Below are 27,342 nucleotides of genomic sequence, written 5' to 3'. Positions count from 1 at the left end.
TCCCGATTCCCGATGTCATAGTTTACCTCCGCCGGGTTGAGTTTCCTGGAGAAGAAGGCACATGGATGGAGGCGGCTGGGAGTCCCCTGCTGCTGTGAAAGGACCGCTCCCACTCCGGTGGTTGAGGCGTCCACTTCCACTACAAACGGTAGATCGGGGTCCGGATGTACGAGGAGTGGGGCGGTCGTGAAGGCTTGCTTGAGGGCTTGGAAGGCTTCAGTGGCGGTAGGAGTCCAGGAGAGATTTGGGTTTCTGGCGGAGAAGGTTGGTAAGAGGGCTGGTGATTGTACTGAAATTATGAATGAATCGTCTATAGAAATTGGCGAAGCCAAGGAATCGTTGCATCTCCTTGATAGTGGTAGGAATGGGCCAGTCCCTGACTGCCCTCACCTTCCCCTCGTCCATCCGGATGCCACTGCGGTCGATGGTATACCCAAGGAACTGCACTGAGGGCTGATGGAATGAACACTTCTCTGCTTTAAGATAGAGCTGGTAGTCCCTCAGGCATTGCAGGACCTCCGCAACGTGGCGCTGATGTTATGCCAGGCTCCGGGAGTAAATCAGGATGTCATCTATGTAAACTAGGACGGACTTGTGGAGGAAATCCCAGAGCACCTCATGAATGAAATCCTGGAATATGGAGGGGGCGTTAATAAGCCCATACGGCATGACGCAGTACTCATAGTGGCCAGCAGGGGTGATGAAGGTGGTCTTCCACTCGTCCCCCTCACGTATCCGGATGAGGTTATACGCACTGCGGAGGTCCAACTTGGTGAAAACAGTGGCACCACGGAGATGTTCCAGGGCCGCTGGGACGAGGGGAAGTGGATACCGGAATTTTAGAGTTATCTTACTTAATGCTCTGTAATCGATGCATGGTTGCAAACCTCCATCCTTTTTAGCCACGAAGAAGTAGTTGGAAGCAGCAGGGGAGGTAGATGGGCGAATGTATCCTTGTGCCAGCGCCTCCTTGATGTAGTCCTCCATTGCCTTCTCCTCGGGGACGGATAGGGGATATATCCGTACCTTTGGCACTGGTTCACCCGGCAGCAGATTAATAGCACAGTCCCACGGCCGGTGTGGAGGCAGCTTGGAGGCCCGCTTAGGGCAGAAGACATCACTGAAGGGGGCGTAGCACTGAGGAATGGTGATGGATTGGTTCTCGACAGGGCTCTCGATAGATGTGGAGTAGACTGGTAGTGGTTCGGGTGGATGTTCCACTGGGACAGGGCAACCGGAGATACATGATTGAAAACAAGCCTCGCCCCACTTCAGGATCTCTCCTGTCTTCCAGGAGATAACAGGGTTATGCTGCTCCAACCAAAGGCGCCGTAGGATTACGTCAGCGGTGGAGTCCTCCAGAACCAGCAGATGGATTTCCTCATGGTGCAGAAGTCCTGTTTGGAGGGAGATGGGACCCACACAGTGACGTATGTATTTCTTGCTCAGCGGCTTGCCGGTGATTGTGTGGACCTGGTAAGCAGCCGTCGTAGCCATGGTAGGGAGCTTGAGCTGACGGCAGAGGGCGCCGGAGATGAAGTTGCCGGCTGACCCAGAATCGAGGAGGGTGGAAACTGGAAGAGATACATCAGCGGCAGTAAGTGTCACAACAGTGGTGAGTGGTTTCATTTGGTATCGTGAAGGGAGAATGGCACTCACCATGGGACGAGGAGGACGGACGGGGCACACAGCTATGGTATGCCCCGGAGCTGCACAGTATAGACATAGATTCTGGGCCAGCCGTCTTTGACGCTCCGCCATAGTGAGGCGGTAGGAGTCAACCATCATGGGTTCGTTGGCTGGTTCTGGGGAGCTGACGTTCTCTGGTCAGCAGAGTGATGTGGAGGACTGCGCCTGGCCCTGGTGCTCTTCTAAGCACGACTGTATACGAGTGGCGAAGCGGATGGACAGCTGGATGAATCGCTCGAGGCCGATGGTATCCTCGTATGCAGCAAGATGGAACCGCACTCGGGGATCCAGTCCTTGGTGGTAGGTCGTTAGCAAGGCCTGTTCGTTCCATCCACTGGAGGCCGCCAGAGTTCTGAACTGCTAGACATATTCATTGACAGACATTTTCCCATGTTTTAAATTGTACAGCTTCTCACCTATCGAAGAATCCCAGGCAGGTCTGCCGAAAACTTCTCGGAAATGGTCAATGAAGCTAGAATATGACTGGATAACTGGGTTATTTTGAGTCCAGAGTGAATCTGCCCACAGTAGTGCTTTGCCTTGTAATTGGGAAATGATAAAGGCTACCTTAGAGCGGTCCGTGGGATACAAGAGCGGTTGCATCTCTAGGACCAGTGAACACTGAAGCAGGAAACCGCTGCATTCCCCCGCCGAGCCAGAGTAGGGCGCCATCCTGGCCATGGGACTGGCGTGCACGGCAGGTGAAGGAGTGATGACAGGATCGGCGGAAGTGCTCGCTGGTGGTGGGTCGATGCTGGGGCTGACATGAGTGTACGACGGAGTGCATCTACCAGGTCTTGGAAGGGATCTGTGAGGCTCATGCTTGTGCCTGTCGGTGCAGGTCCGGTCATCTGTTACGGATCACTCGGGAAACTGAGGAGTAACAGATGAAGATGTTTATAAAGAGACACAAGCAGAGGAGCAGGTAGTGAGGAGTGAATGGGAGTTTGGATCCATGCAGGTAAGGCTGTGACTTCTTGATCGGTGAACCACACACACGCACTTCGGGGAATTGGGTCCTTCGGAGATAATCCTTAGAGAGAGAGTAGAAGAGGAGTTAGTCCTAATAGTAAGCATACAGGAATGATCTTGTCGCAAACGTGACCGGACGAAGACTGAGTGCGTGTGTGTGGCTTTTATGGTGCAGCGCTGATGAGTGGGTGATGAGGAACAGGTGGTGGTGATCTAGTATTCCGGTGAGGGTGTGCGCTGTGATTGTGTGGAGGTGGAACCTGGCGTGTTTGTAACAGTTACTTTAAACGACAGTAATAATGTATTTTGTTAAACAGCTGAACACAGATTTTTCTTTTTGTCAGGAATCTCACTCAAACACTAATGACGAGAATTTTTGGAGATCTCAGTGAGGGAACGATTTATGGTTTTCTCACGGTCCAGAAAGATCAGCTGGAGTCTTGACATTGAGGCATAGATATAGTGGTGACATATTACACACAGATAGAGATCCAAAGGGGCATTTTATCTGCCAAGTGGTTGATTATAACAAGATTGTTTTAATCATATTCAACATTTACGGGTACAATTCTAGTTTAGAAAACATCCAGTTATTTGCTAATATAGAAAAAAAATTCCCAAATTCTCACATTTTACTTGGAGGAGACTTTAATGTTACTCTAAATTCTGAGATAGACAGATGGCCACCTACACAAATAATATAAATGCATATTTTAAGCTTTTTATTGACAGATATGATTTACATGACATATGGAGAGTTAAATTCCCAGATGAAGTTTCGTTCACCTGGAGTAACAAAGACAACACTAGACTTTCTCGCATAGACTTCTGGTTCGAGGAAAAAAACATATATAAGTCGCACTGGACTATAAGTCGCATTAATTTAGAACCAAGAGAAAACATTACCTTCTACAGCCGCGAGAGGGCGCTCTATGTCTTCAGCGGTAGTAGACGGTAATGTTTTCTCTTGGTTCATTTCTCTCGGTTCATGTCAAATTAATTTTGATAAATAAGTCGCACCTGACTATAAGTCGCAGGACCAGCCAAACTATGAAAAAAAAGTGAGACTTATAGTCCGGAAAATAGTAAACATTTTTTCAACAAAGCTGTGGTGGAAAATTCTTTTAGTCTTAATTGGGAGTTATTTAAATATGAATCATCAAAATACTTTAGGAAGCTTGGTAGCAAACTTGATAAAATTAGAAAATTGGAAGAGCAGAGAGTTATCACAGATATCTCGGTAATGTCTCAAGTTTCACCAGACACCTTAACAGAGGGAAAAAAAATAGAAAATTCTTAATTTACAAGAGAGCCTGGATAATATATATAAAAATAATGCAGAAGGAGCTTTTTTAATGTCTCGGAAACGGTGGTTAGAAGAAGGGGAACAAAATTCAGCATACTTCTTCAAACTGGAAAAGTATCACACAAAAATGAATACTATTAATGAATTAAAAATTGGCAACTCTATAAGTGATGATCAGCGTGTAATATCTGATTTTTGTTCCTCATTTTATAAAAAGCTATATACCTCAGAATATGTTGACGATAATTCTTTGATTTTCCTTAACTCTCTACATAATACTCCTAAGTTCGACATTTCAGAAGTTTGGCTTTTGGGATCCCAGCAAGCAATAGCCGTCATTTCAACGTCTGGGTTAAATATAGACCAGATATAGTCCGGCTATGTGTAACCCACTTTTAGCCCAAATAACATTTAATCTGGATAAATGTATTTTTTTTGCAAAATAACTTGTGAGATGTATGATATTCCATCATGTACGCAGAGTCTAACGTGATTACAAGTTGTTTGGTTTACTTTATTTTACATGTTATATGTGTAGGCTGTGCGTAGCCACGATTTAGCTCGTATTCAGACCCGGCTATTGTAGCCCACTTTTTGTCAAAACTGATTAATTGTATTTTTTTGCCAGGCAGTGCATGAAATGGTTAATATTCAATCATGTTCGCATTGGTATGATATCAAGGTTCAATACGTCATTTCACGGCATGGTAGATCACGATTTAGCTCCGAATTGGACGGGCTATATGCGGTCTGCTTTAGCCCACCTGGCGAAATTATTGCAATCTGGGCTCAGATATAGACCAGCGACCTAGAATATTAGTCTTTGAAATGTTTTCGCTTACACAGCTTAATATATATTTTCTGTCAAACATTCATACACAATCTACGATAAAAATATCTAATCAAATGCAATTGCATTTCCCAACCGCTAGATGGCACAATTGAAACACTACTGAGACATGTCTACTGGAACTAATGCCATTGCGTGACTAGATCACTTAAGCCAAATCTCGCGATAAACATTTCCGCCATTTTATTTTACACGAGGCAACTGTCGGAGTGCAACGGGTGAGCAACAGTCTGAGTGAAAACCTTCACATTTCTACTTCGATCTTGTAAGTATGCGTGTTATTTTTGATATGTTTATTGTTTAAATTAGTTAGCTGTTATAATGTGTAGAAACCGTGACATTTTAACATTAACATTGCAGAGTACTACTTTTCTCCAAAAAGTTAACGTTACCTTGCACGTGTTATTGCAAATGTATCTAAATTCAATGAATGTGGTAAGCATGAAACTATGAAACTTATCATTACTATTTTTTTATTATTATAAAGATACCAGTATTTATTTGTATTTAAATTAGAGTTGATTTAATGCAAATTCTGTAAGTACTTTACATAAAATTTAACAGCAGCATAGTGCAACATGAAAAAAAAAAAAAAAAAAAATCCTCTCCATTTAATAAAAGGTAGTGGCAAACATAAAGTCTTTAAACTAGTTTGTAAATAATTAAAATATGCAGCATACATTCAGTTTTCAGTGAATTTGTTTCAGATATAAATTTGAATGCTGCTTCTCCATGTTTTGTTTTGACTTTGGAGATATAAAAGTAGCTGGCTACTGTCCCAGATGTCCTGAGAGGTCTGCTCTGGATGGTTCATAGTGCATCAGAAGATTAGAAATTTACTTTGGCCTTGAAATGTTAATTTAATAACCAACTGTAGTTTTTGGATATTAATTTTTTGACAGACAGATAGCCAGTGTAAAAACCTCAGAACTGGAGTGATGTAATCCACTTTATTTGATTTAAAGACACTGTTTATTGGAAATTATCCTGCAATCAGTCAACAAAGTACAGCAATTGAATATACAGAACACTTGTCAGTGACTACCATTAAATGTCTTGTTACCAACATTCATCAAAATATATTTTTTTGTGTGTGTTCAACAGAAGAAAGCCATACAGGTTTGGAACCAAGTGAAAGTGAGTAAATGATTACATGTTGTTGTTTTTTATTTATTTATTTTTTTTTTTTTAAGTGAACTACGCCTATAAGTATTTTTTATGTTTATCAGAGTTATATGAGTAAGTGATAAAGAATGATTTATAATGATAGTTCACTTTGAAATTAAATTTTGATATGTTTAAGCTTACCTTATGGGCATCCAAGATGTAGGTGTCTTTGTTTCCGCAGTAGTTTCAATTTTTATATTTTTAGGTCAAACTGTTCTTGTCTGTCAGTCATATAATGCAGGTCTATATGGTCACCACCTGAAAGAGCATGCACAGAGAAGTCCAAATTAAACAATTCCCCACCATACACACTGATAGCCTAAGACACGAAACGAGCGGTTTGTGTCAGAAAACGAACAGTATTTATATCGTTTTACCTCTTATAACACAGCAACGTCGAAGTGATCTGAGGGCGCGCGTGCTTCGGTGTGTGCGCATTCTGGGCTGGCTTAGTCTAAGTGCGGCGCTTGCGCAAATTAAGCCAGAACGCGGACGCATCACACACCTGGAAGCACGCGAGCCCTCATATCACTTGGACGTGGCTGTGTACAAGAGGTAAAAACTATATAAATACTGTTCATTTTCTCACACAGACTGCTCGTTTCGTGTCTTAGTCCATCAATGTGTACTTACGATGGGGAATTGTTTAATTTGGACTTCTCTGTGCATGGCCTTTTTAGGTGGTGACCATAGACCTGCATTATATGACTGACAGACAAGAATAGTTTGACCTAAAAAATTGAAACTACTGCGGAAACAAAGACACCTACATCTTGGACGTCCTTAAGGTAAGCTAAAACATAACAAAATTTAATTTCAAAGTGAACTATCCCTTTAAACTTGAGGGAAGAACTAAAGTAGAAATGAAAATAAAATCTGTTTTCACCTTCATTAGAATGATAATTAAAAAAAATACTGTATTTCAGTTTCAAAACACATTATGGTAGTAGTCAGACATGTCTTGGGATAACAGTGTTACATAATCAATTATAATGTTAATTTTATTTCCATATTCAGAAGTTATGGATCCCAAATATCTAAGAGAATGGCGTCGCTTGAGAGATCGAGTTAATGCTCTCGCTGAAAATTAATAGGTCATTTTCATTGCCATTTAAGTGAAATTACAGAACTTGCATATATGAGCTTGATAAAAATGAACATTCGAGAAGAAAATGTCAGATATATATGTATATGTGTGTGTCTATATAGCCTATATATGTGTATGTATATATATATATATATATATATATATATGCCTTGTACAGAATTGTTCAATACGCGTATCGTTACACGCCGTATTGCATCACCACTAAGCGAGCAAAAATGTTCAATTATTGATATTAATTATAATATTGATATAAATTATTGTCTATATTGATATAAATTATATAGTCTCAATCTATATTCTGTTAACTCTATCTATTAAATCATCCTAGCAAAAGTGATTGACTAATTAGTTAAAAAGGATTGTCAACAATGTTTTTTTTTAGCAATAATTCTTTCCTTTTTCTCATTTGGCAGACGCAGTGATGACCAGCTTTCCATCAGCTATGGAATGTGAAATAAAAAATGCTATTTCTAATCATTTCAAACAAGCACCAGGGAGGGCAGGGGGTGGGGGTTATGGGTCTAAAGTAAACAGTTAATTCTTAAAAATTAATTGTTTTACATATTTTTCCAATGTTTTATTTGTTCATTTTTATGTTTGAATGTTGTCCAAGTTGTTGTTGTCTATATAATTGTTCAAAATAAATCCCTTTATATTCAATTAGTTTGGATGGATTTTAATTTATGAGAACCTGTTATATTTGAGTGAAAAGAATCCTTATGCCTCTTTTTGTTGTCTATTACATGTATATGAAGTGTAATGGATGACTAGTCTATTCTTGGGCTATGGTTAGACGTCTATTAGATTTTCACTGACAGCCCAAAATCAGCCTTGTTTTAGCCTAGACCCATATTGCCTGTCTATTAGACGTATGTAGTTGTTTAGCGGTCTAATTGATGACTAGTCTATTCTTGGGCTATGTTTAGACGTCTATTGGACGTATAAATATAGTCGTTCAATAGCTGTCTGATTGTCTATTCTTGGGCTATGGTTAGACATCTATTAGACGTATATATGTAGTCATTTAATAGCTGTCTATTCTTGGGGTATGTTTAGACGTCTATTAGATTTTCACTGACAGCCCAAAATTAGCCTCGATTTAGCCTAGACGTCTCGGCTGTGTTTAGACGGCTATTAGACGTCTATTAGACGCAAAATTGCTTGCTGGGATTTCTTTTGTGATGCAATCCAAACTTTGTATAGCAATGCAAGTGGCTCAATTAAGCTTAAAAATGGGTCCTCACCCAGGTTGAAATCAGACGAGGAATTCGACAGGGATGCCCTATTTCTCCCTATCTTTTTTTACTTACAGCCCAACTTTTATGTGAGCATATTAAAAATAGTAATTTGCAGGGCATTTCCATTGCTGGAAAAACGGTTATTATTAGTCAGCTCGCAGATGATACAACTCTGTTTTTAAAAGACAGCTCCCAGGTTCCTCTTGCTATTGACATAATGGAAGCCTTCAGTAAAGCCTCTGGTCTCCGCTTAAACCTTAAAACAAGCCCCCTTTACTCTCTCTAGCCCCTATGGTCCATAATCGCCCGAATTATGATAAATGATTTGAGCAAGTTTAACAAGGGCCAAATTGTGATGGCCAGACGACTGGGTCAGAGACATCTCCAAAACTGCGCAGGTCTTGTTGGTTGTTCCCAGGGTCATGGGCGGCTCATTAGCCGCATTTCCACTGTCGGGCCAGTGCGAGGCAGGGCTTAAAGCGGGCCGGGCGGGGCTCATAGCCCCGGGCCAGTAGCACGAGGCCAGAATAGCGAAGGGTTTCCACCGTGGAGCTTGAAGCACCGCTGCACGTCACTAAAACACGCCCTTTACACGCCTCTCAGACCAACGTCATGCAACCCCATCATTTCACCATCAAAGAGAAGTTATCAGAAAACTAAGAAATAAGTCACTGGAACATGCGCGATCACAAAACAAACATGATAAAAATGGCCGTTTGTTTGCATGCTTTGTTATATATTCAAATTCAAAAGCATCGATGTTTTAACTATAGAATTGATTTAATTTATCAGGACTCAAAATTAATCACACATAAATACACTTATTTCTATTTTATTCATTTATTTTTAACGCTTATGAAAATAGCCTGCTCATTCAGTCGAGTCTTTTTCTGTTTATTAGCCACAGTAGCCGTCATATTTAGAATGAATGATAATATCTCTATTTTTATAAAAGCTCCCGAACAAAAAACATTATTAGGCTATATTCTTTTATGATAGGCAACGTGAGAGGCTTGTGACAGATAATATAATTTACTAAATAAATACACGACTGTGAGAGAGAATAAGAAGCTGCCGTCTGATTTCTTCAAGCGGTCATATTTTACCATGGTTACTATGGTAACAAGTTTAGCGTGCATATCTAGCGTGCATATCTGGATCAAGTTATTTCAAAAACTCGCTGCTGACTGAAAGAGAGTTTTTTGCTCGACTTATTTAAAAAAGTGTTTAATGCTGGTGTTAAAGCTGTTATCTTTCTGAAATGATCTGCAGTGCAGACTCGCTATTTTTATAAAAGCTCCGAACAAAAATCATTATTATATTTTGATGATATGCAACGTGGAGCTAAACTCTTGAAACGAGACGACAGATAAAATGTTACTTAATAATTACACAATTGTGATAGAGAATAAGAAGCTGACGTCTGATTTATCCAAGCGGTCATATTTAACATGTTTACCTACTGTGTAACGTTAATGTTTAGCGTGCATAGTCTTTTACGTCGCTTATAAATATTTCTGCCTTGTTTAGTGATTATAATCCACATCGGATCAAGTTATTTCAAACACTTGCTGCTAACTAAGAGTGAGTTTTGAGCTCAACTTATTTTAAAACGTCTTTAATGCTGGTGTTAAAGCCATGTTTCCACTATCGAGCTAGGACCGGGCGTGCTAGTGCGTGCCAGGGCCAGTCGCGTTTCCACTGTCACTTCCGGGGCTTGATCGTGCCTCGTCGGGGCTTCCTCGGGGCCAACGGCCAGGTTTTTTCGGCCCGACGAAATCCTTGGGCCAAAGCGGGCCAGCTGGGGCTAGAGGAGGAGTTATGAACAAAGGCGGAGTTTCTCCGTGTCTGGAGAGCGTCAGCGCGGATCATTTCAGAAAGATAACAGCTTTAACACGGGTATTAAAGACTTTTTAAAATCAGTTGAGCTCAAAACTCACTCTTAGTCAGCAGCAAGTGTTTGAAATAACTTGATCCAATGTGGATTATTATCACTAAACAAGGCAGAAATATTTATAAGCGATGTAAAAGACTATGCACGCTAAACATTAACATTACCATGGTAAATGCAACCACTTGGAGAATTCAGACATCAGCTTCTTATTCTCTATAACAACTGTGTATTTATTAAGTAAGTTAACATTTTATCTGTCGTCTGGTTTCAAGAGTTTAGCTCCACGTTGCGTATCATCAAAATACAATAATGATTTTTGTTCGTGAGCTTTTATAAAAATAGAGAGTCTGCGCTGTGGATCATAACAGAAAGATAACAGCTTTAACACCAGCATTAAACACTTTTTTTAAAATACGTCAAGCTCAAAACTCACTTTCAGTCAGCAGCAAGTGTTTGAAATAACTTGATCCAATGTGGATTATAATCACCATACAAGGCAAAAATGTTTATAAGCGATGTAAAAGACTATGCACGCTGGGCATTAACATTAAACATGGTAAATATAACCGCTTGAAGAAATCAGACGTCAGCTTCTTATTCTCTATCACAATCGTGTAATTATTTAGTAGGCTAACTTATATTATCTGTCACAAGCCTCGTCTCGAGAGTTTAGCTCCACGTAGCCTATCATAAAAATATAATAATGTTTTTGTTCGGGAGCCTTTATAAAAAAATAAAGATATTATCATTCATTCTTATAATGTGACGTATAGGCTACTGTGACTACAAATAAACAGAAACAGACTCGACTGAATAAGCAGGCTATTTTCATAAGCGTTAAAAATAAATAAATAAAATAGAAAGTGTATTTATGTGTGATTAATTTTGAGTCTTGATAAATTAAATCAATATGATCAATGTATCATGTATTCTATAGTTAAAACATCTTTGTTTTTGAATTTTAATATATAACAAAGCATGCAAACAAACGGCCGCTTTTATCATGTTGGTTTTGTGATCGCGCATGTTCCAGTGACTTATTTCTTAGTTTTCTGATAACTTCTCTTTGATGGTGAAATAATGAGGTTGCATGACGTTGTTCTGAGACAGTGGTGGACGAAGTACACAAATCAAGTACTTGAGTAAAAGTACAGATACGTATAGTAAAATATTACTCCAGTAAAAGTAAAAGTACTCCTTTTTCAATCTTACTCAAGTGAAATTACAAAAGTACTCAATTTTTTATGTACTTAAGTAAAAAAGTACTACAATTTTCTTAGTCATAAAAATAAAGAAAACTCTTTGAATGAGAAGGTGTGTCCAAACTTTTAGTCTGTACTGTAACTTTATATATGACATGATAATAAGGCCTGAAGTTAGGAAGAACATTAAGGAAAATATAATTATATTTTCATAATGATTTTTTCCTTCTCAAACCTTGTCTATGGTTTAAAAACTACCCTGGCCAAACGGGGTGCATCTCTTCCGACTTTAATAATTGCTGTAGTTACCATGTTCTGAACATCACATCCTTTCTTTTCTACCCAGATGTAATCTATATATATATATAAATAAATAAATAAATAAATAAATAAATATAGGTGGTTGAATAAAAATATATGGACATTATTTATAAAAATTACCTCAACTTAGCACCAACAAGCTTGTTAGCTAGACAGTTAGCATCAGCTAACAATATTTACTTATTTTCAGTACGGTTATGAATAAACATTCATGTCTGTCTACTCGTCTAGTTAATCCAAACAATATACATATGTATAACGTTACTGTTGATAAACAATATAAAAACAGACGTCACATAGGACATTTTAATAAAACTGTTAACATTATGGCAGCGGGGAATTTGAACGTGCATGAGTTATTGTATTTAATCTGTGTTATTTAAAGTTTTTTGTTTTGTTTTTTTTTACCTAAAATTGATGTGTCTGCACTCGAGCATTTCAGTGGGCTTAAATAGATCACTCTTTACAACGGATTTAGTTCCCAAACAACTGAAAATTTTGACATAAATATGATTTTCAGTTACAATAATTAATCCAATATTTCGACATTAATAACTTACTTTCAGCAACATCTGACGCACGCGCGCTCACAAGATCTCCCGGTTCTTACTTCTGTAGACTCGCAATAAACGGTTCATTTGAATCAGTGAGTGGTCGACTCCAGAACAGCTGCAATCGGATCATTCTAATTCGTAAACAAATCGTTTGGTGCGATTTGCGATCCGATTTAAAAGTTTATTTTGAAAAAAAAAGTTTGTTCATGATGAATCAGACACCGCTTCTGCGTGTCGGAGCACGTGATATATAGGGAGTAGGCTAACGATATGTTTTATGAAATGTAGTGAAGTAAAAAGTACGATTTTATGCTTTGGAATGTAGTGAAGTAAAAGTAAAAGTTACTCAAAATAAAATTACTCAAGTAAAGTACAGATACTTGAAAAATGTACTTAAGTACAGTAACGAAGTAAAGCTACTCCGTTACTGTCCACCACTGTTCTGAGAGGCGTGTAAAGGGCGTGTTTTAGTGACGTGCAGCGGTGCTTCAAGCTCCACTGTGGAAACCCTCCGCTACTCTGGCCTCGGTGCTACTGGCCCGGGGCTATGAGCCCCGCCCGGCCCGCTTTAAGCCCTGGCTCGCACTGGCCCGACAGTGGAAATGCGGCTAATAGCACTTGGAGAGGGAAGGCTCTGGCCTGTGAGGATCGATCCAACCAGGGACGTGCACAGACATTTTGAGGGGCAGGGGCTCAAGTGAAATAAAGGGCACTTCTCATAATTACATATTTTTTTCTTTTTTTAAAACAAAAAAGTATATATATTAACGCAACACTGACTTCCTTTTAAAAAAAAAAAAATTAATAAAGTTAATTAATTTTATCTTCCTCAAACTCTAATTTTCAAAAGATGTCTACAAAATAATCAGTTCACACAGAAACCATGGTCTCCTTAGTATTAACTAGGTTTATAGAGCAGCAAAGGAAACCATCCCACAATGTGCATGTTTGAAAACATTTTCTATGCTACTAGTTTCAAGTATATATTTAGAATAACCAAAATAACTGCATCAAGCAGAGGGGTGTGTTTTACTAATAATTTTTACTAATAAATTTTTTGCACAAGGCACTACATCATTTTAATTATTTTGGTGTTATCAGAACACATAACACTTTTAAATCAACACAAATATTCACTCTAAACTGAAGAGGGTTGTTGCTACTATTTTGTTAACTTTACTGAAAAAATCACTGCAAAAATGATTGAAAAAAATAAAAAAATACAGCAACTTAATAAAATTCTTACAAAAAAGGGTCTTCTACTTCAAAATAAAATCTGTTACTTCCATTCCCTGGTTGTCTATCCTTCCTCCCTTACAGCGGCAACCTTCTGGGGGCCATGTCCCTGTAAATGTTTATTACTTCACTGTGGTTTACAGGAATGTCTTTCTCAATAGCCAGGAGGAGGAGATCAGAAAGCCTTTCTTCGTTGCATAGGCTTCTGTATACTTTCTTTTTTTTTGGCATTATGCTGCCTGCCTGGCCCTGCACTGCAAGCATGATTAAAATTAATTGTTTAAATACTTTTTGTTTCACAAACAAAATAACTGTTTAGCTTCACACAACTAAGCATCAGAATACTGAATTGCCTTAATGTTTTAATCAACTACATTAATATTATTATTGCTATGCATGTACACATACACAATAACTGATGACTGACAAGGACTTAGTTTCACATTTGAGGGAGGACTGTATCATCACCATCATCAAATAAAACCTTCAAAATCCACATTTAGATGGAGTTTGTTTTAAACCTACTACACTCAAAAAATATTCTGTGGCTTAGTAAATATTTAACTTAATTAACTTAATAAAATCTCTGCAAATCGTACTTGATTATTTGAATTAAACTTACTAAAATAATTGAGTAAAAATTTAATAAAATTAAATAAAAGCCAATGTCATGTATGTATTTGTGGTTCTATGGAATACTATTTTATAAAGGTTTAGAGGAAATTAAAAAAAAAGTTCATAAATAAAAAGTTAATTTATAAATTATAAATTATTAATTTATAAATGTTATTTTTAATGTTTAATGTTAACTTATTTCTACTCAGTTTTATTTATTAATGTACAGATGCAGTTACTCAGATTTACTAAATTTTTTAGAGTCTATCCTCCATCTGTTTGCATCTGTAGATTTCTTCTAGATTCACCAATTTAGATTTCTAAATTTCAGGGGGAAAGACTCTTGATGTAAGTCATTAACTAACTGGGGACGTTCTTATTTTATTAACTTGTTTTATTACATGGCTTGGTTGATCTCCAATGTAGAATGCGGTCTGTTATTTCTTGATAACAGACCGCTGTGCGGAGTATAACAGACCGTTGCCATGAAAAACAGAGCGTTGCTATGGACTCACAGGATTCTAACCGTAGAGACGGAGCGTACTATTTTCTTTAGCGGAAGCAATACAATCGGGTTTAAATCAATAAACTCCCTTTTAATATTTTGTGTCAAATTATTTATTTATTTGGTAGGTAGCCATGTAATAAGCAGGAGGATAATGTATAGCGATTATCCCTTACACAGCTCTAGTCTAGTAGCTCATGAGGCATGCATGCTAGCAAAACACAGGTTAACTAAGTTATATTTGCCTTTGGCTAATCAGCAGTAAATACGAGCGTTATTCGAGACACTGGTATTTGAATCTTTTGTTCATCACCAGCTCCACTCACCTCAGCACAAGCCAAGAAAAGCACTGCTGGGAGGGGCTGCTGCTGCCTGCAGGTGTGTGTCTGTGTATCTGATGTGTGTCGCTGCGCGCAAGGGTGAAGGGGGGGGGGGGGGTGTTTGGGGGTCAATGAGCGCTTCAGAACTCCTGACCTGATATTTAGATATACTATTCTTCAATAAATATATTTGTTTGACAGGGAGGCCGTGCGCAAACAGGAATATCTATTATTTTTTCAAAAAAAAAAAAGAAAAAAAAGCACCCCAGAAAAAAGGGCACTTTCTCTCCAGGAATAAAAAGGGCAGGTGCTCAAGCCCCCTTTGATGTCTATGTGTGCACGTGCCTGGATCCAACAGACAAGCTCCTGTATCTCAAGTTACTCAAGAAGTCAGTGTTGTAGTCGAGTCACCAACTGTCGAGTCCAAGTCGAGTCTCGAGTCTCAGTGTTCGAGTCCGAGTCCAAGTCCGAGTCACCAAAGAAGAGTCCGAGTCGAGTCCAAGTCGAGTCACCATTACCAGAGTTCGAGTCTGAGTCGAGTCTCGAGTCCCATATTGTATTTTTTTTTTTTTTTTTTTTTTGAGGAAACAATAGCAACCAACTGAGTTGGTAGGCATTGAAGTCCATTATATGAAGAAAACATCCTGAAATGTTTTCCTTAAAATACGTAATTTAAGAAAAAACGCCATGGATATCCTGGATGGCATTGGGAGGAGTAAATGATTAGGACATTTTCCTTTAACACTGTATTACAGAAATACACTCGGCGAAAAAAAAAAGCCACGTGCATATTACAATGAGTGTGTGAGTGTGCGTGAGAGAGAGACAGAGTGTGAGTGTGTGTGTGTGTGAGAGAGAGTGAGAGAGAGAGAGAGAGAGCGAGAGCGAGAGCGAGAGCAAGAGAGCGTTTGTGTGTGAGTGACCGAGTGATTTAGCGTGAGTGCGTTTGTATGTGTTCAAGTGAATGTGTGTGTGTGTGTGTGACAGCAGGCGCCTGGTCAGAAAGCGACGTGTAACGATAAGGGCCGTTCAAATATCGCGTCTTTTGCATGCTCAAGTTCATTATTTCCAATGAACTGTAGGCGCGCGGTATGCGCGCTCATAATGGAAGCGTATGCGCGCTCATAACGGCAGCATCCAGGCGCGTCCGCACCGCAACGAGTTAAAAACATCTCAACTTTTCAGAATGCAGCAAGTGCACCGCGGGTCATGTGACAAGAACTAACCAATCAGCTTCATCCTTTCCCGCAAGCGCCTGAGCGCTTTGGAAAAAAAGTAAAGTGAAAGTAAAGTGAGTGACGTCAGTGAGTGTGTTGTCAAGCAAAGAGAGCGAGCGGTAGCAGTGTCTGTGAGGGAAAAGAATAGATCGCTGCCGGTCTTGGGCACAAAACATTTTTTATAACATTTTTAGTCAAAAACAACGTGATGAATGCTTAAGTCCAATTTTATATATCCTCGAGTCCGAGTCCAAGTACGAGTCATCAGCCCACGAGTCCAAGTCGAGTCACGAGTCCAGAGAATTGAGTCTCGAGTCGGACTCGAGTCCAAAGAATAGTGACTCGAGTCCGAGTCCAGGACTCGAGTACTCCATCACTGCAAGAGGTTAATGATGATTCTGATGGAAAGGTGTCAGAATACACATTGTATCTCAGGTTGTTGTGTATGGGGCTGGCTGGGTGTGTGTGTGTCAGTAACAGAACATTTTGTAGCAGAAATGACTGAAACAACCTTGATACAACAGTTTAAAGGCTTTAATAGTTTGGTGCGTTTTGATGAAAACATTTTACAGGCAGTTTCACTTTGTCAGGAGAAGATGTGAAAATGGTGTAGAAAAGTTATAAGTGTTGGGGGGAAAAGAATGTATTAAACATTACAAGCATTACATTTTGACTGTAAAATATGTGATGAAAAAAACTTTGATCACTTGAGTAGCACCACATACATTATCAGATTTGAAATAATAATAAAAAAACATTATTTTGATTATAAAAATCACTGTGATCCTATTTCATGTATAAATTAATGTTGCTTCATGACAGCTGTGATGATCAGTGGCTCTGAGTTTTTTCCTCCATAATTAAAGCCTGGGCTAAAATATGGATAGAGTTTCCCAGTGAAAGTCTGAGCAGTGAAAGAGTAGATATGAGATCTGGACTCTGCATCATAAAAGGAGACCAGACCCTCCTCATAATCCACAAACACACCGACCCGCTGCGGCTTCACTCTCAGAGACAGAGGGAGATGAGGATCATCAAAGGCATAATATTCATCTCCATTCCTCAGCTCCACAGTCCAGTATCCATCTCTGGGTTTCAGTGAGATATGTCCCTTCCTGTTAATGGATTCTCTGGCAACTCCTAAATCCCATTTAATCTTTCCCTTCACCTGCACCTCAAAATAAAATCTCCCCGAGGAGAATCCCTCCTTTCCCAAGACAATTAGATATGTATCAAATCTCTCTGGTTTGTCTGGGAGTTTCTGATCAATGCCTCCATCTGTCACTTGTTTTCCATCATCAAACAGAATGAGAAATGGATGAGCTGTATCAGGATCCAGAGTCACATCCACTGAGAAAACAGAGAAGAAGAATCACAGCTTAATGTAGATGTTTTGTGATGATGATATTTGTAATATTGAATCCAGATTTAATCAGATTGTGATGCAGTAATTAATCTAGCACACTGTACCTGCATACTGCTGCATCCACTTCAGCTCTGTAGAGACACAATAAAACATCAGCAAATCTTTGAGATATATATGTGTGGAATTAAAGACAAGCATTAAAACTAAACTAAAATAATTGGGTAACACTTTAGAATAAGGGTACATTAGCTCATGTTAGTTAACTACTTTAGTTAACATGATCTAAACAAGAACAATACAGCATTTATTAATCTTAGTTGAAGTTCATTTCAACATTTACTAATGCATTATTCAAATCTAAAGTTGTGCTTGTTAACATTAGTTAATGCACTGTGATTTAGCATGAACTAACAATTAATAACTGTATTTGTGTCATTAACTGACCTTAACAAAGATGAATAAATACAGTAATAAATGTATTGTTCATTGTTTGTTCATGTAGTAACATTAACTAATGGACCATTATTCTAAAGTGATACCAATAATTGTGTACAGTACACTGTATGTGTACATCGTGTTTTTATCTGATCAATGTGCTGTATGTATAGATGTACTTGTTTGATCAAGTTTCTCATCTATAGTGTCCTTCAGTTGAGTCAGAGCTCTGGTCAGAGTCTCCAGATTCTCAGGAGTCTTCACACTGATCTCAGGCCAGTTCCTGGTGTTACTGAGGCTGTTCAGAGGTGAGTAAATCTACAGCAGGAGAGAGGAGAAATCCTTCAGCACGAGGAGTGTTATAGACAGTGTCATATACTGCATTATCACTGATCAGAGAGATGTTCACTTACCTGTATGACATCTTCAGTCTGTGAAAGCTGCTGCAGTTTAATGTTTCTCGTCTTTAGCTCAGTAATCTCCTGCTCCAGCTCTTCAATCAGCTCTAGCTCCTGTTTCTCTGCTGCTTTCTGCTTCTCCTCCATCATCTCCAGCTGTTCAGTCTGGCGTCTCTCAATGGAGCGGAGGAGATCAGTGAAGAGCTCGATACAAGCTGTTTTATCCTTCTGTGTGCTTCTCTGCTCAACCAGGACAGGCAACAAATTATTAGTTCTGTTGTCTGCATGCTGCACAGTTCATATTACTGACATGAATTATATCGAAGCAACCACTAACAAGCACTCACATGTCTGACTTCTGCTGAGTGTTTGATGTCTTGAATCTTCTTGATTCTGTCCTGGATCATCTGCTGTGTGTCTTGGATCATCAACTCGGTCTATAAACAGAACATTTAATTGATATAATGACATGAGTGTGAGTAAATAATGACCATTTAAAATTCATAAGTGAACTTTTTTATTATGAATAGTCTTTACCTCTTCTAAAGACACAGTGTTGTGGTTCTTGTGATCTCCATCAGTACAGGACAGACAGACGATGGTCTGATCATCTCTACAGAACAGCTCCAGAGGTCTCTCGTGTTTCTGACATATATAGTCCTCCAGATTACTCACAGGATCCATCAGTTTGTGTTTCTTTAAACGTGTCACTCTCAAATGAGGCTCCAGGTGAGTTTCACAGTAAGAGCTCTGACACACCAGACACGACTTCAGCGCTTTCAGCTTTCTTTCCTCACAGATATCACACAGAACTTCAGTTGTTTTCTCAGGAGGTTTCTTTTTATAGTGATCTATGAGCTCTCTGAGTGTGGTATTAATCTTGAGATCAGGTCTTTGCTTGAATGTTTCTTTACAGTATGGACAGCTGCAGGTCTGGCTGTTGTCCCAGTGTTTATTCAGACAGATCTTGCAGAAGTTGTGTCCACATGAAGTCGTGACTGGATCAGTGAAGACTTCCAGACATAAAGAGCACTGAAGCTCCTTAGACAGTGAACCACTGGAGGATGACATGACTGGAAAAAAAGAGAAGATATATAGAGATAAATCACATGACTATTAATTTGGACACACTTTAAGTTTCTAATCATCTTAAAGTATTTTTGTTTGAAAGGCATTTGTATTAATGATGATTTATATTTTAAATGGAGACAGAGAGAAGGAAAATAATCAACAAGAGTTTATAAAGAATCCCATAATGCACAAACTGAAGTTGGTTGAATGTAAAAGACCGTCTAGATACAAACTTTGAACAAATTTAAAAATGCAAGAGTTCATCTGGTCATTGCAAATTAAACTTTACGTTTATCATTAATACAAAGCACTAGAACTGTACATTCCTGAACTGTATTTACAATATTACTGTATAAGAAGAGTAAGTCATTATTTTCTGGGTTATTGACATACATGGAGGTTCAGTTATACTCTTTCTCCTGGTTTTTCTTGGTTCATTTGATGGTGAAGATTCTGCCATTGCTTTTCCCTTTAAAAAACAAACATTGTATTTCAGAATATAAAATAATGCTCAATGAACTGATAAAAAACACCCATTTGCTGTATATTTGAATGTATACGTAATCACTGTGGTTTAAATGAGATCTTATATCTCACAGGTCAGAGTTTGGTTTACTTTTTAATGTATTGTAGAAAATATAATTTTTGTAAAGGTGCTTTGCAATGATTTGTATTGTGGAAAGTGCTATACAAATAAACTTGAATTGAAGTGAACTTATTCTTAATATGATTATTATTTTACATTAGATATTTTCAGAGAAGATACAGTCCTTTCATTCTTGTTAACAACTATTCACTCTTATTACTCTCTGAAAGAAAGTGACATTCAAGTTAAGTTTTTACATTCAATTGCTCAAATCTCATGTAAACATTAATAGCAAGGCAAACCATTAACACAGTATTAACTCATAAATCTGAACTATGACCTTCTGTTCACATTAAAGAAAGTACAAAGTAAAAGTAATATATTTTACAACAAATATATCTCTCTCCACATATTAGATGTATTATATGGTCAAGAGTCATTTTCATGTTGTTTATTATAAACATGAATTTAAACTGTAGTGTAGCAGGCTTGTGTTATTCTTTCTGCAGCTCATTGTTTCTTTAAATCTTAATCAATCTTAACGTCACATGCAGAGACAATAAAACCAATCTTTGCTGTTATACTACTCAAATGACAAACTTTAAATACAATTCTGGCACCATTTCAATGCAGTAAACAACTACTGGAGTGTTTGACGTGAACTTATTCCAGTTTGAAACTAGCTAAACCAGACCACTTCCATTAAAAATCTCTTCAGGACGATCTCTCTTATATTTTGTATCACTTACCTGTGAGTATAAGATGTGATCACACGGATCTTTCAACAGCTCAATAAATATTCTGTTGTTTTGGTTGATCGTTGCTTAGTTTCACGTTCTTTGAACTCCAGTGACGTCAGAGCTCTTACTGTACTTTATTTGACGGCAAATAAAAGAGCTTCAACACAGCCGTCGTCTGTATACACGTACAAATAATTAACTGCACTTAAAGCTTTCACAACATTAAAAATGAAACATCCAAAACCAAAAAAAAACTAAATTTTGACAGGAACAGAGCCAGAAACAGAAACGAAACCAAATTTTATAGTTCCGAACAGGCGCCGAGCTGTGGGCGGACCCAGGCCCATCCAGGCCAGGGCTGCGTTTCCCAAAAGCATCGTAAGGCTAAGTTGATCGTAAAAACGATCGTACGATTGATCTTAATATTACGGTCTGTTTCCCAAAAGCATCGTAGCTTAAGTAGCACTTGAAAATCTTCGTAGATCTACGAGTGCTCTGGAGTAATCGTACATCCCCAAAGGGCATCGTAAGAAGACAGATTTATGAGGACACCTGCAGGACAACCGGCAGATTACACTTTTATCTAGATTTAAAAAACTGCAACGCGAGTAATATAATAATATTTTGATTGTAATTTATTGTACACTTTATTGTACTCGTTTTTTGTTTACATGAATTTATAAATGAAATAAATAAAAAGGGGAAAACAAGATTAAAAAAACACATCTAAATTAAATGAATGAACAAAAAAAATCATAAAAGAAGTAATGTGGGAAATTTGCTTCAAAGACTGGGCAAAATAGGAATGAAAAAAAAATCTGTCAATGACTTGCTGACGTGCACGAAAACCAGCCATGTATTGGGCATTTCTTGGTTGGCCATGTGGTCCCATGCCATCTTCGTCCTCCACATCCTCCTCCTCCACCTCTTCATCTTCCTCCCTATTAAGTAAGGGCACTCTCATCTGCACTGCAATGTTGTGCAGCATAGCTGTTACTATTATTACTGCACAGCACTTTTGTGGAGCAAACAAAAGACCACCGCTGGACTGGTGAATTGCCGAAAGCGCATCTTCCACCTCCCTATTGTGCGTTCCACAATACTACGTGCAACACGGTGTGCCTCGTTGAAATTTGTCTCCCTGTTATTCATAGGATTAGCCACAGGCGTGAAGAGATATGGCCTCAGTGGGTAACCACTGTCCCCAAGCAGCCTCCACTGTCCCTGTAAGTTTTGTGCCTCCTGACCAACAGATGAATTGGTGAACATGAAGGAGTCGTGTGTGCTTCCGGGCCACCTTGCCACAATGTCTGTAATCAAACCCTTATGGTCACAGATCACCTGGCAGTTGATAGCTGCATAGCCTTTGCGGCATATATATACATGGCCATCCACAGATGGTGTAAGGATAGGGATCAAGGTACCATTGATCACTCCAATGACCTGTGGGATGTGATGATGTGTTAAAAAATACTGTTGTATTTCTGTGATGTCCTGTCTTGATGCTGGAAATTGAATGTGTTCCACAGCAAGTGGAAGTAATGCATTGGTGACCGCTTGAACAGCTCTTGAAACTGATGCCTTACTTAGTCCAAGCCCATCACCAAGTACCTGGAGAAAACTGCCTGTTGCATAAAATCTCAAGGCTGATAGGAGTTGGATTTCAGGGGACAAGGCAAAATTTCTCCTGGTGGCACGCATCAGCTGAGGTCCAATGCTATTTAGCAATTGGTCTATTTGTCCTCTTGGCAGACGGTATCGCCTTATTATAGCCATGTCATCAAGGATATCCAAGGGGGTTTGATGCTGTCTGATGAAGGCATTTAAAGTCACCAGTCTACTTCGTGGTCGTCTCTGTCTTTGTCTTTCTCTGACCCTCAATTGAAGAACACGCTGTAGTGCAGCCATGATTTCCTCTGCAAGTCTAGTGAGGTGTAAACTCTATACTAATCCTAGCTTAATTGAAGAAACCATGTGAAGGTCATCAGGCTGTGATAATGTTCACATATCCCACTGCCTATCATCAACTTCAGTAATGGCATTAGGCCCTACCTTGAAGAAAGTGAAGGTGTGGCATGCTTAGAAACTGTATAGATTGCATATTATATTCCTTTAATCTATCCTCTGTTCATAATGATGAAAAGTTGTGCTTATTATAAAAATGTATACATAGAACAGTACTGGTAAAAAATGTTGTAGATTTTTTTGTCTATACCTGTAGAAATGTATTGGCTAGATGAAGTACTGTATATATATTTGTGTTATCTGTCACGCCAAATATATAGACTTTATATTAATAATATTGAAACTTAAATGCTTATGTCTGAAAATAATCATCAACCATTAGCCATTTACTTCAGAAACATTTGGAAGAACTCATAACAATTATTATATTATTTCATATGGTCTTAGGCCTCGTGTGCATGGTTCAACAAACACATGGACATCAAAAACACTGCATATAGCTTTATTAATAAAAAACATTGCATAGTTTTATTAATTTGGGTTATTCAGTTCCCCACAACCTGCAAAATACATTGTACAGTGAGATGAGTCATAACTACATATAGAAAACATTTCACATTGCACAAATTACTGAAACAATAAATCACATTACCTGTGTCTTCTGGCAAGATAATTGGCACAGAAATTGAAGGCCTTGCAAAACTCATCTCCTCTAGTGCAAGCCTCCTCTCTTCTAAGGCCAGTTTGGCCTTCTTGAGCTCAATGAGCTGCTGTTGGAAGTTGTTGTCTCTCTCATTGGCTTCTTGAAGGCATTGCCTAATGTCTTTCAAGACATCTAGTTTCTCTCTCTCCAGCTGCACTAGGTCCTGACTACAGCTACAGACATTCTCAAACTGCTGAGTTGTTGTGACTGCAGTCTAGACCACTGAAGATGGAGGCTGTGGCCTGGGAGGGTTTTTTGGAGGACTAGGAGATGGTAGGTGCTCAGAGATGGCAGATGAAACTGATGGTTCCTCTGAGCATGAAGGACCTGACTCAGGTTTAGGCTCAGGCTCAGGTTGAGTTATCTCTACTCCTCCATGGATGTCAATACCACCACTAATTCCATCTGAAGCACTTGTGCCAAGTATTGACAATGCCTTTTCTTCCTCGGCTGTAAGAAGGGGGGACTCATTGGTCCCACCACCTGTTTTTTTAATTGCAGTCCTCTGCAGTGCCCTCTTCCTTTTTGCCAGGCTTGCAAAATCCTGCCACTTCTTGCGGACCTCCTTCCCTGACCTTTGAACACCCCTGGGTGCAGTTAGTTTGGTAGCAATGTCCTCCCAGATGTTTTGTTTTTCTTTATTAGTATGGTGTCCTTTAAATCTGGTAAAAATCACATCTTTGTTTTTCTCTATCTCCTCTAAGAGGACATTAATTTCATCCTTTTGAAAGGTATCTTTTCTTGTTTTTTTTTTTGTTCAGCCATTTTGTCAGTGTCTCCGCCTGTATGTAGGTGCTTTATATAGACTTGATTGTCTTGATTGGTAATCCAAAACAAATGACAATTATTAGGTTAAACGTTCAGAATACGATTCCATATAAGGTTAAATTTCAGCACTTCGCGAATGGACAGCGACTCGTAAGTAGCACGTAGAGCGCGTTCTCGCGCGTTCATGTTAAGTGCATTTTTGGGAAACGCTCGTGGAATTGCTGCGAGCCTTCGTAAGTTTGCACGTAGAAAACGCTCTTAAGAGCTAAGATACATCGTTATCGGGAAACCCGGCCCAGAACAATATGGTGCTGAATCTGTTGATATCGACTGCTCCAGAATCAATCATTCTCTCATGCACGGGCTGCTTCACTGCAGACAGCAGAGCTTATTAATCCTGACGATTCTTTGCTATTGGCGCTTACAAGATAAAATAATAATAATATTATAAATAAAATAATGTTCTTTTTCACGGCTGCTGCATTTTATTGACAAAACAGAAATTACTTTATTCATAACCAATACAACTCCATTTAATTTTTTCTTTAGGCTGTGATCAACAAATAAAATATTATATTACTAATTTTTAGCTTACGCATTTTATTCCGTACACAGTTTCATGAGTAAAAACCCAACCCCATATTTGTAATAATAATTTTAATGTAATACTATAATAATTGTTTATAATAAATGTTTACTTAAATTTTCACCATAATTAATCTATAAAAAAATTATTTAATTATAGGCTATAGCCTACTTTGGAATTATAAACTGAATTCATGAATTCTGTGGTTGACATACAGATAATGAGTTCAGACGGAACCGCCTCTCTTTGGTTTCATATGAATTACATAGGCCTAAACATAATTATTATTCTCTTCATAGTAAAATAATATTCTCTTCATTATTATTTTACTTTCTTTTATGTAAAGCACTTTGAATTACCATTGTGTACGAAATGTGCTATATAAATAAACCTGCCTTGCCTTGCCTTATATATATTTTTTTCTATTTAAATCGCTTATGCTAAAAGTATATCATATGGTTCGTTTGAAGCATGAGCCTGGTTCATTTCTGATGTTTCAGAAAGAAGTAGACCGATATGGCAGAAAGCACATCCTGTTATTTTACAACAGAGTTTTTAACGTTTTCTTGTTATTTAGTGTTAAAACTGACAGAGCTGAAGCTTTTTCCTCCGTTATGGGGATGGAGAGTGGATCGGGATCCGCTGATCGAAGAAGTGAAATAAAAGCAAATGAAAACGTTACCTTTTTAGGTTTTTCTTAAAGAGTAACTAAACCCTAAACCAACTTTTTTAGTTAATGATCTATAAGAATGGGGCTTTATTAGTTCTGTTCATTGATTCGAGTAACTTTTTTGACATTTGAGTATAAAGTGTTTTAATTCTACAATGGTGTAAAAACGTCTGAGTGCTGCCCTCTTCAGGTTGAACGGTGTCTACTGCAGTTGATTTTTCCTATTGGATGATGGGTGGCAAGTGACGTATATGGGAGGCCGTTTCAGCAAAAAAAACGTTCCAGCGTTACTCGTCGTAATTATATTTTTACTAGTAACAATTCAATTAAAGAGCTCTATAATTTAATTTCTACTAGTAACAATTACAATTATAGAGCTCTATAATTCAATTGTTACTAGTAACAATTATGATTATAGAGCTCTCTAATTGAATTCTTACTAGTAACAATTACAATTATAGAGCTCTCTAATTGAATTCTTACTAGTAACAATTACAATTATAGAGCTCTCTAATTGAATTTTTACTAGTAACAATTATGATTATAGAGCTCTCTAATTCAATTGTTACTAGTAACAATTCCAATTAGAGAGCTCTACAATTCATTTATTACTAGTCATATGTCTCCATTGACTTCCATTCATTTTTAATTATAGAGCTCTGCAATTCAATTGTTACTAGTAACAATTCGGATTATAGAGCTCTCTAATTGAATTGTTACTAGTAACAATTACAATTATAGAGCTCTGTAATTCAATTGTTACTAGTAACAATTATGATTATAGAGCTCTCTAATTGAATTCTTACTAGTAACAATTACAATTATAGAGCTCTCTAATTGAATTCTTACTAGTAACAATTACAATTATAGAGCTCTCTAATTGAATTATTACTAGTAACAATTACCATTATAGAGCTCTCTAATTGAATTCTTACTAGTAACAATTGAATTACAGAGCTCTTCAATTGATTTATTACTAGTAAAAATACACATTAAAGATATGTGTAATTGCAGAGCTCTATAATTGAATTACAGAGCTCTCTAATTGAATTGTTACTAGTAACAATTGAATTAGAGAGCTCTCTAATCGTAATTGTTACTAGTAACAATTGAATTACAGAGCTCTCTAATCATAATTGTTACTAGTAACAATTCAATTAGAGAGCTCTGTAATTCATTTATAGAGCTCTATAATCAAATTATTACTAGTAAGAATTCAATTGCAGAGCTCTCTAATTGCAATTCTTACTAGTAATAATTTAATTATAGAGCTCTCTAATTCAATTGTTACTAGTAACAATTTGATTATAGAGCTCTATAATTAAATTACAGAGCTCTCTAATTGAATTGTTACTAGTAAGAATTAAGTTACAGAGCTCCATAATTCAGTTCTTACTAGTAACAATTAGAATTAGAGAGCTCTGTAATTGCAATATTACTAGTTCAAATTGAATTACAGAGCTCTACAATTGCAATTCTTACTAGTAACAATTGCATTACAGAGCTCTGTAATCGGTGACATATCATTATGCTAATCGTGCCTTATGCATATTCAACTGGGGTATATAAACAGGCAGGCGGGAAATTTTGGCGCCCCCAGCTGACATGGACGAAGTACACGGTGGAGAGGCAGGGCTGAGCAGTCTGCAATATCTGCGATTTGTAGCCAAAACATTAAATTCAAACACAATACCATTTTAAAAACCCCAGGACGTCTCCTAACAAAATAAAAAGAGAAAATGCAGATAATACATTCATAAAAGAAATTATAGACATATTAGTGCTCTTAGTGCAAGTTGTCTAAAAACAATCTGGTGCTTCCTACACTCAAAAAAATTTACTTTCACTTTTGCCAATTTA

At 38.0% G+C, this 27,342-nt stretch overlaps 1 protein-coding gene and 1 long non-coding RNA gene across 2 annotated transcripts; one reads left to right on the top strand and one right to left on the bottom strand.

Moving 5' to 3' along the window:
- The first annotated feature begins 5,015 nt into the window (after positions 1-5,015).
- On the top strand, positions 5,016-7,605 carry LOC113119676 (uncharacterized). The gene is made up of 3 exons (XR_003294483.1): positions 5,016-5,082; positions 5,922-5,954; positions 7,506-7,605. It is a non-coding gene; the product is annotated as an uncharacterized LOC113119676 (long non-coding RNA).
- A 9,101-nt stretch (positions 7,606-16,706) lies between these two features.
- Positions 16,707-21,149, bottom strand: LOC113119631 (E3 ubiquitin-protein ligase TRIM39-like). Its single transcript, XM_026289232.1, has 8 exons — positions 20,800-21,149; positions 19,858-19,933; positions 18,931-19,466; positions 18,741-18,830; positions 18,409-18,633; positions 18,175-18,313; positions 17,665-17,691; positions 16,707-17,544 (listed from the first exon to the last, which is right to left on the bottom strand). Exons 2-8 carry the CDS (start codon positions 19,922-19,924, stop codon positions 16,997-16,999), a joined length of 1,632 nt encoding a protein of 543 aa, XP_026145017.1. The 5' UTR covers positions 19,925-19,933; positions 20,800-21,149; the 3' UTR covers positions 16,707-16,996.
- Positions 21,150-27,342: the final 6,193 nt, after the last annotated feature.

The sequence above is a fragment of the Carassius auratus genome, chromosome 19, assembly GCF_003368295.1.
Source record: "Carassius auratus strain Wakin chromosome 19, ASM336829v1, whole genome shotgun sequence".
Taxonomy (NCBI): Eukaryota; Metazoa; Chordata; class Actinopteri; order Cypriniformes; family Cyprinidae; genus Carassius; species Carassius auratus.
This window is presented reverse-complemented; position numbering and strand designations above follow the sequence as displayed.

Coding starts and splice junctions, on each gene's coding strand:
- LOC113119631 (XM_026289232.1), bottom strand. CDS start 19,924: ATGGCAGAATCTTCACCATCAAATGAACCAAGAAAAACCAGGAGAAAG. Junction 18,634..18,740: donor ACTCAGCAGAAGTCAGACAT/GTGAGTGCTTGT, acceptor CTGGTTGAGCAG/AGAAGCACACAGAAGGATAA. Junction 18,314..18,408: donor AGACTGAAGATGTCATACAG/GTAAGTGAACAT, acceptor CTCCTGCTGTAG/ATTTACTCACCTCTGAACAG.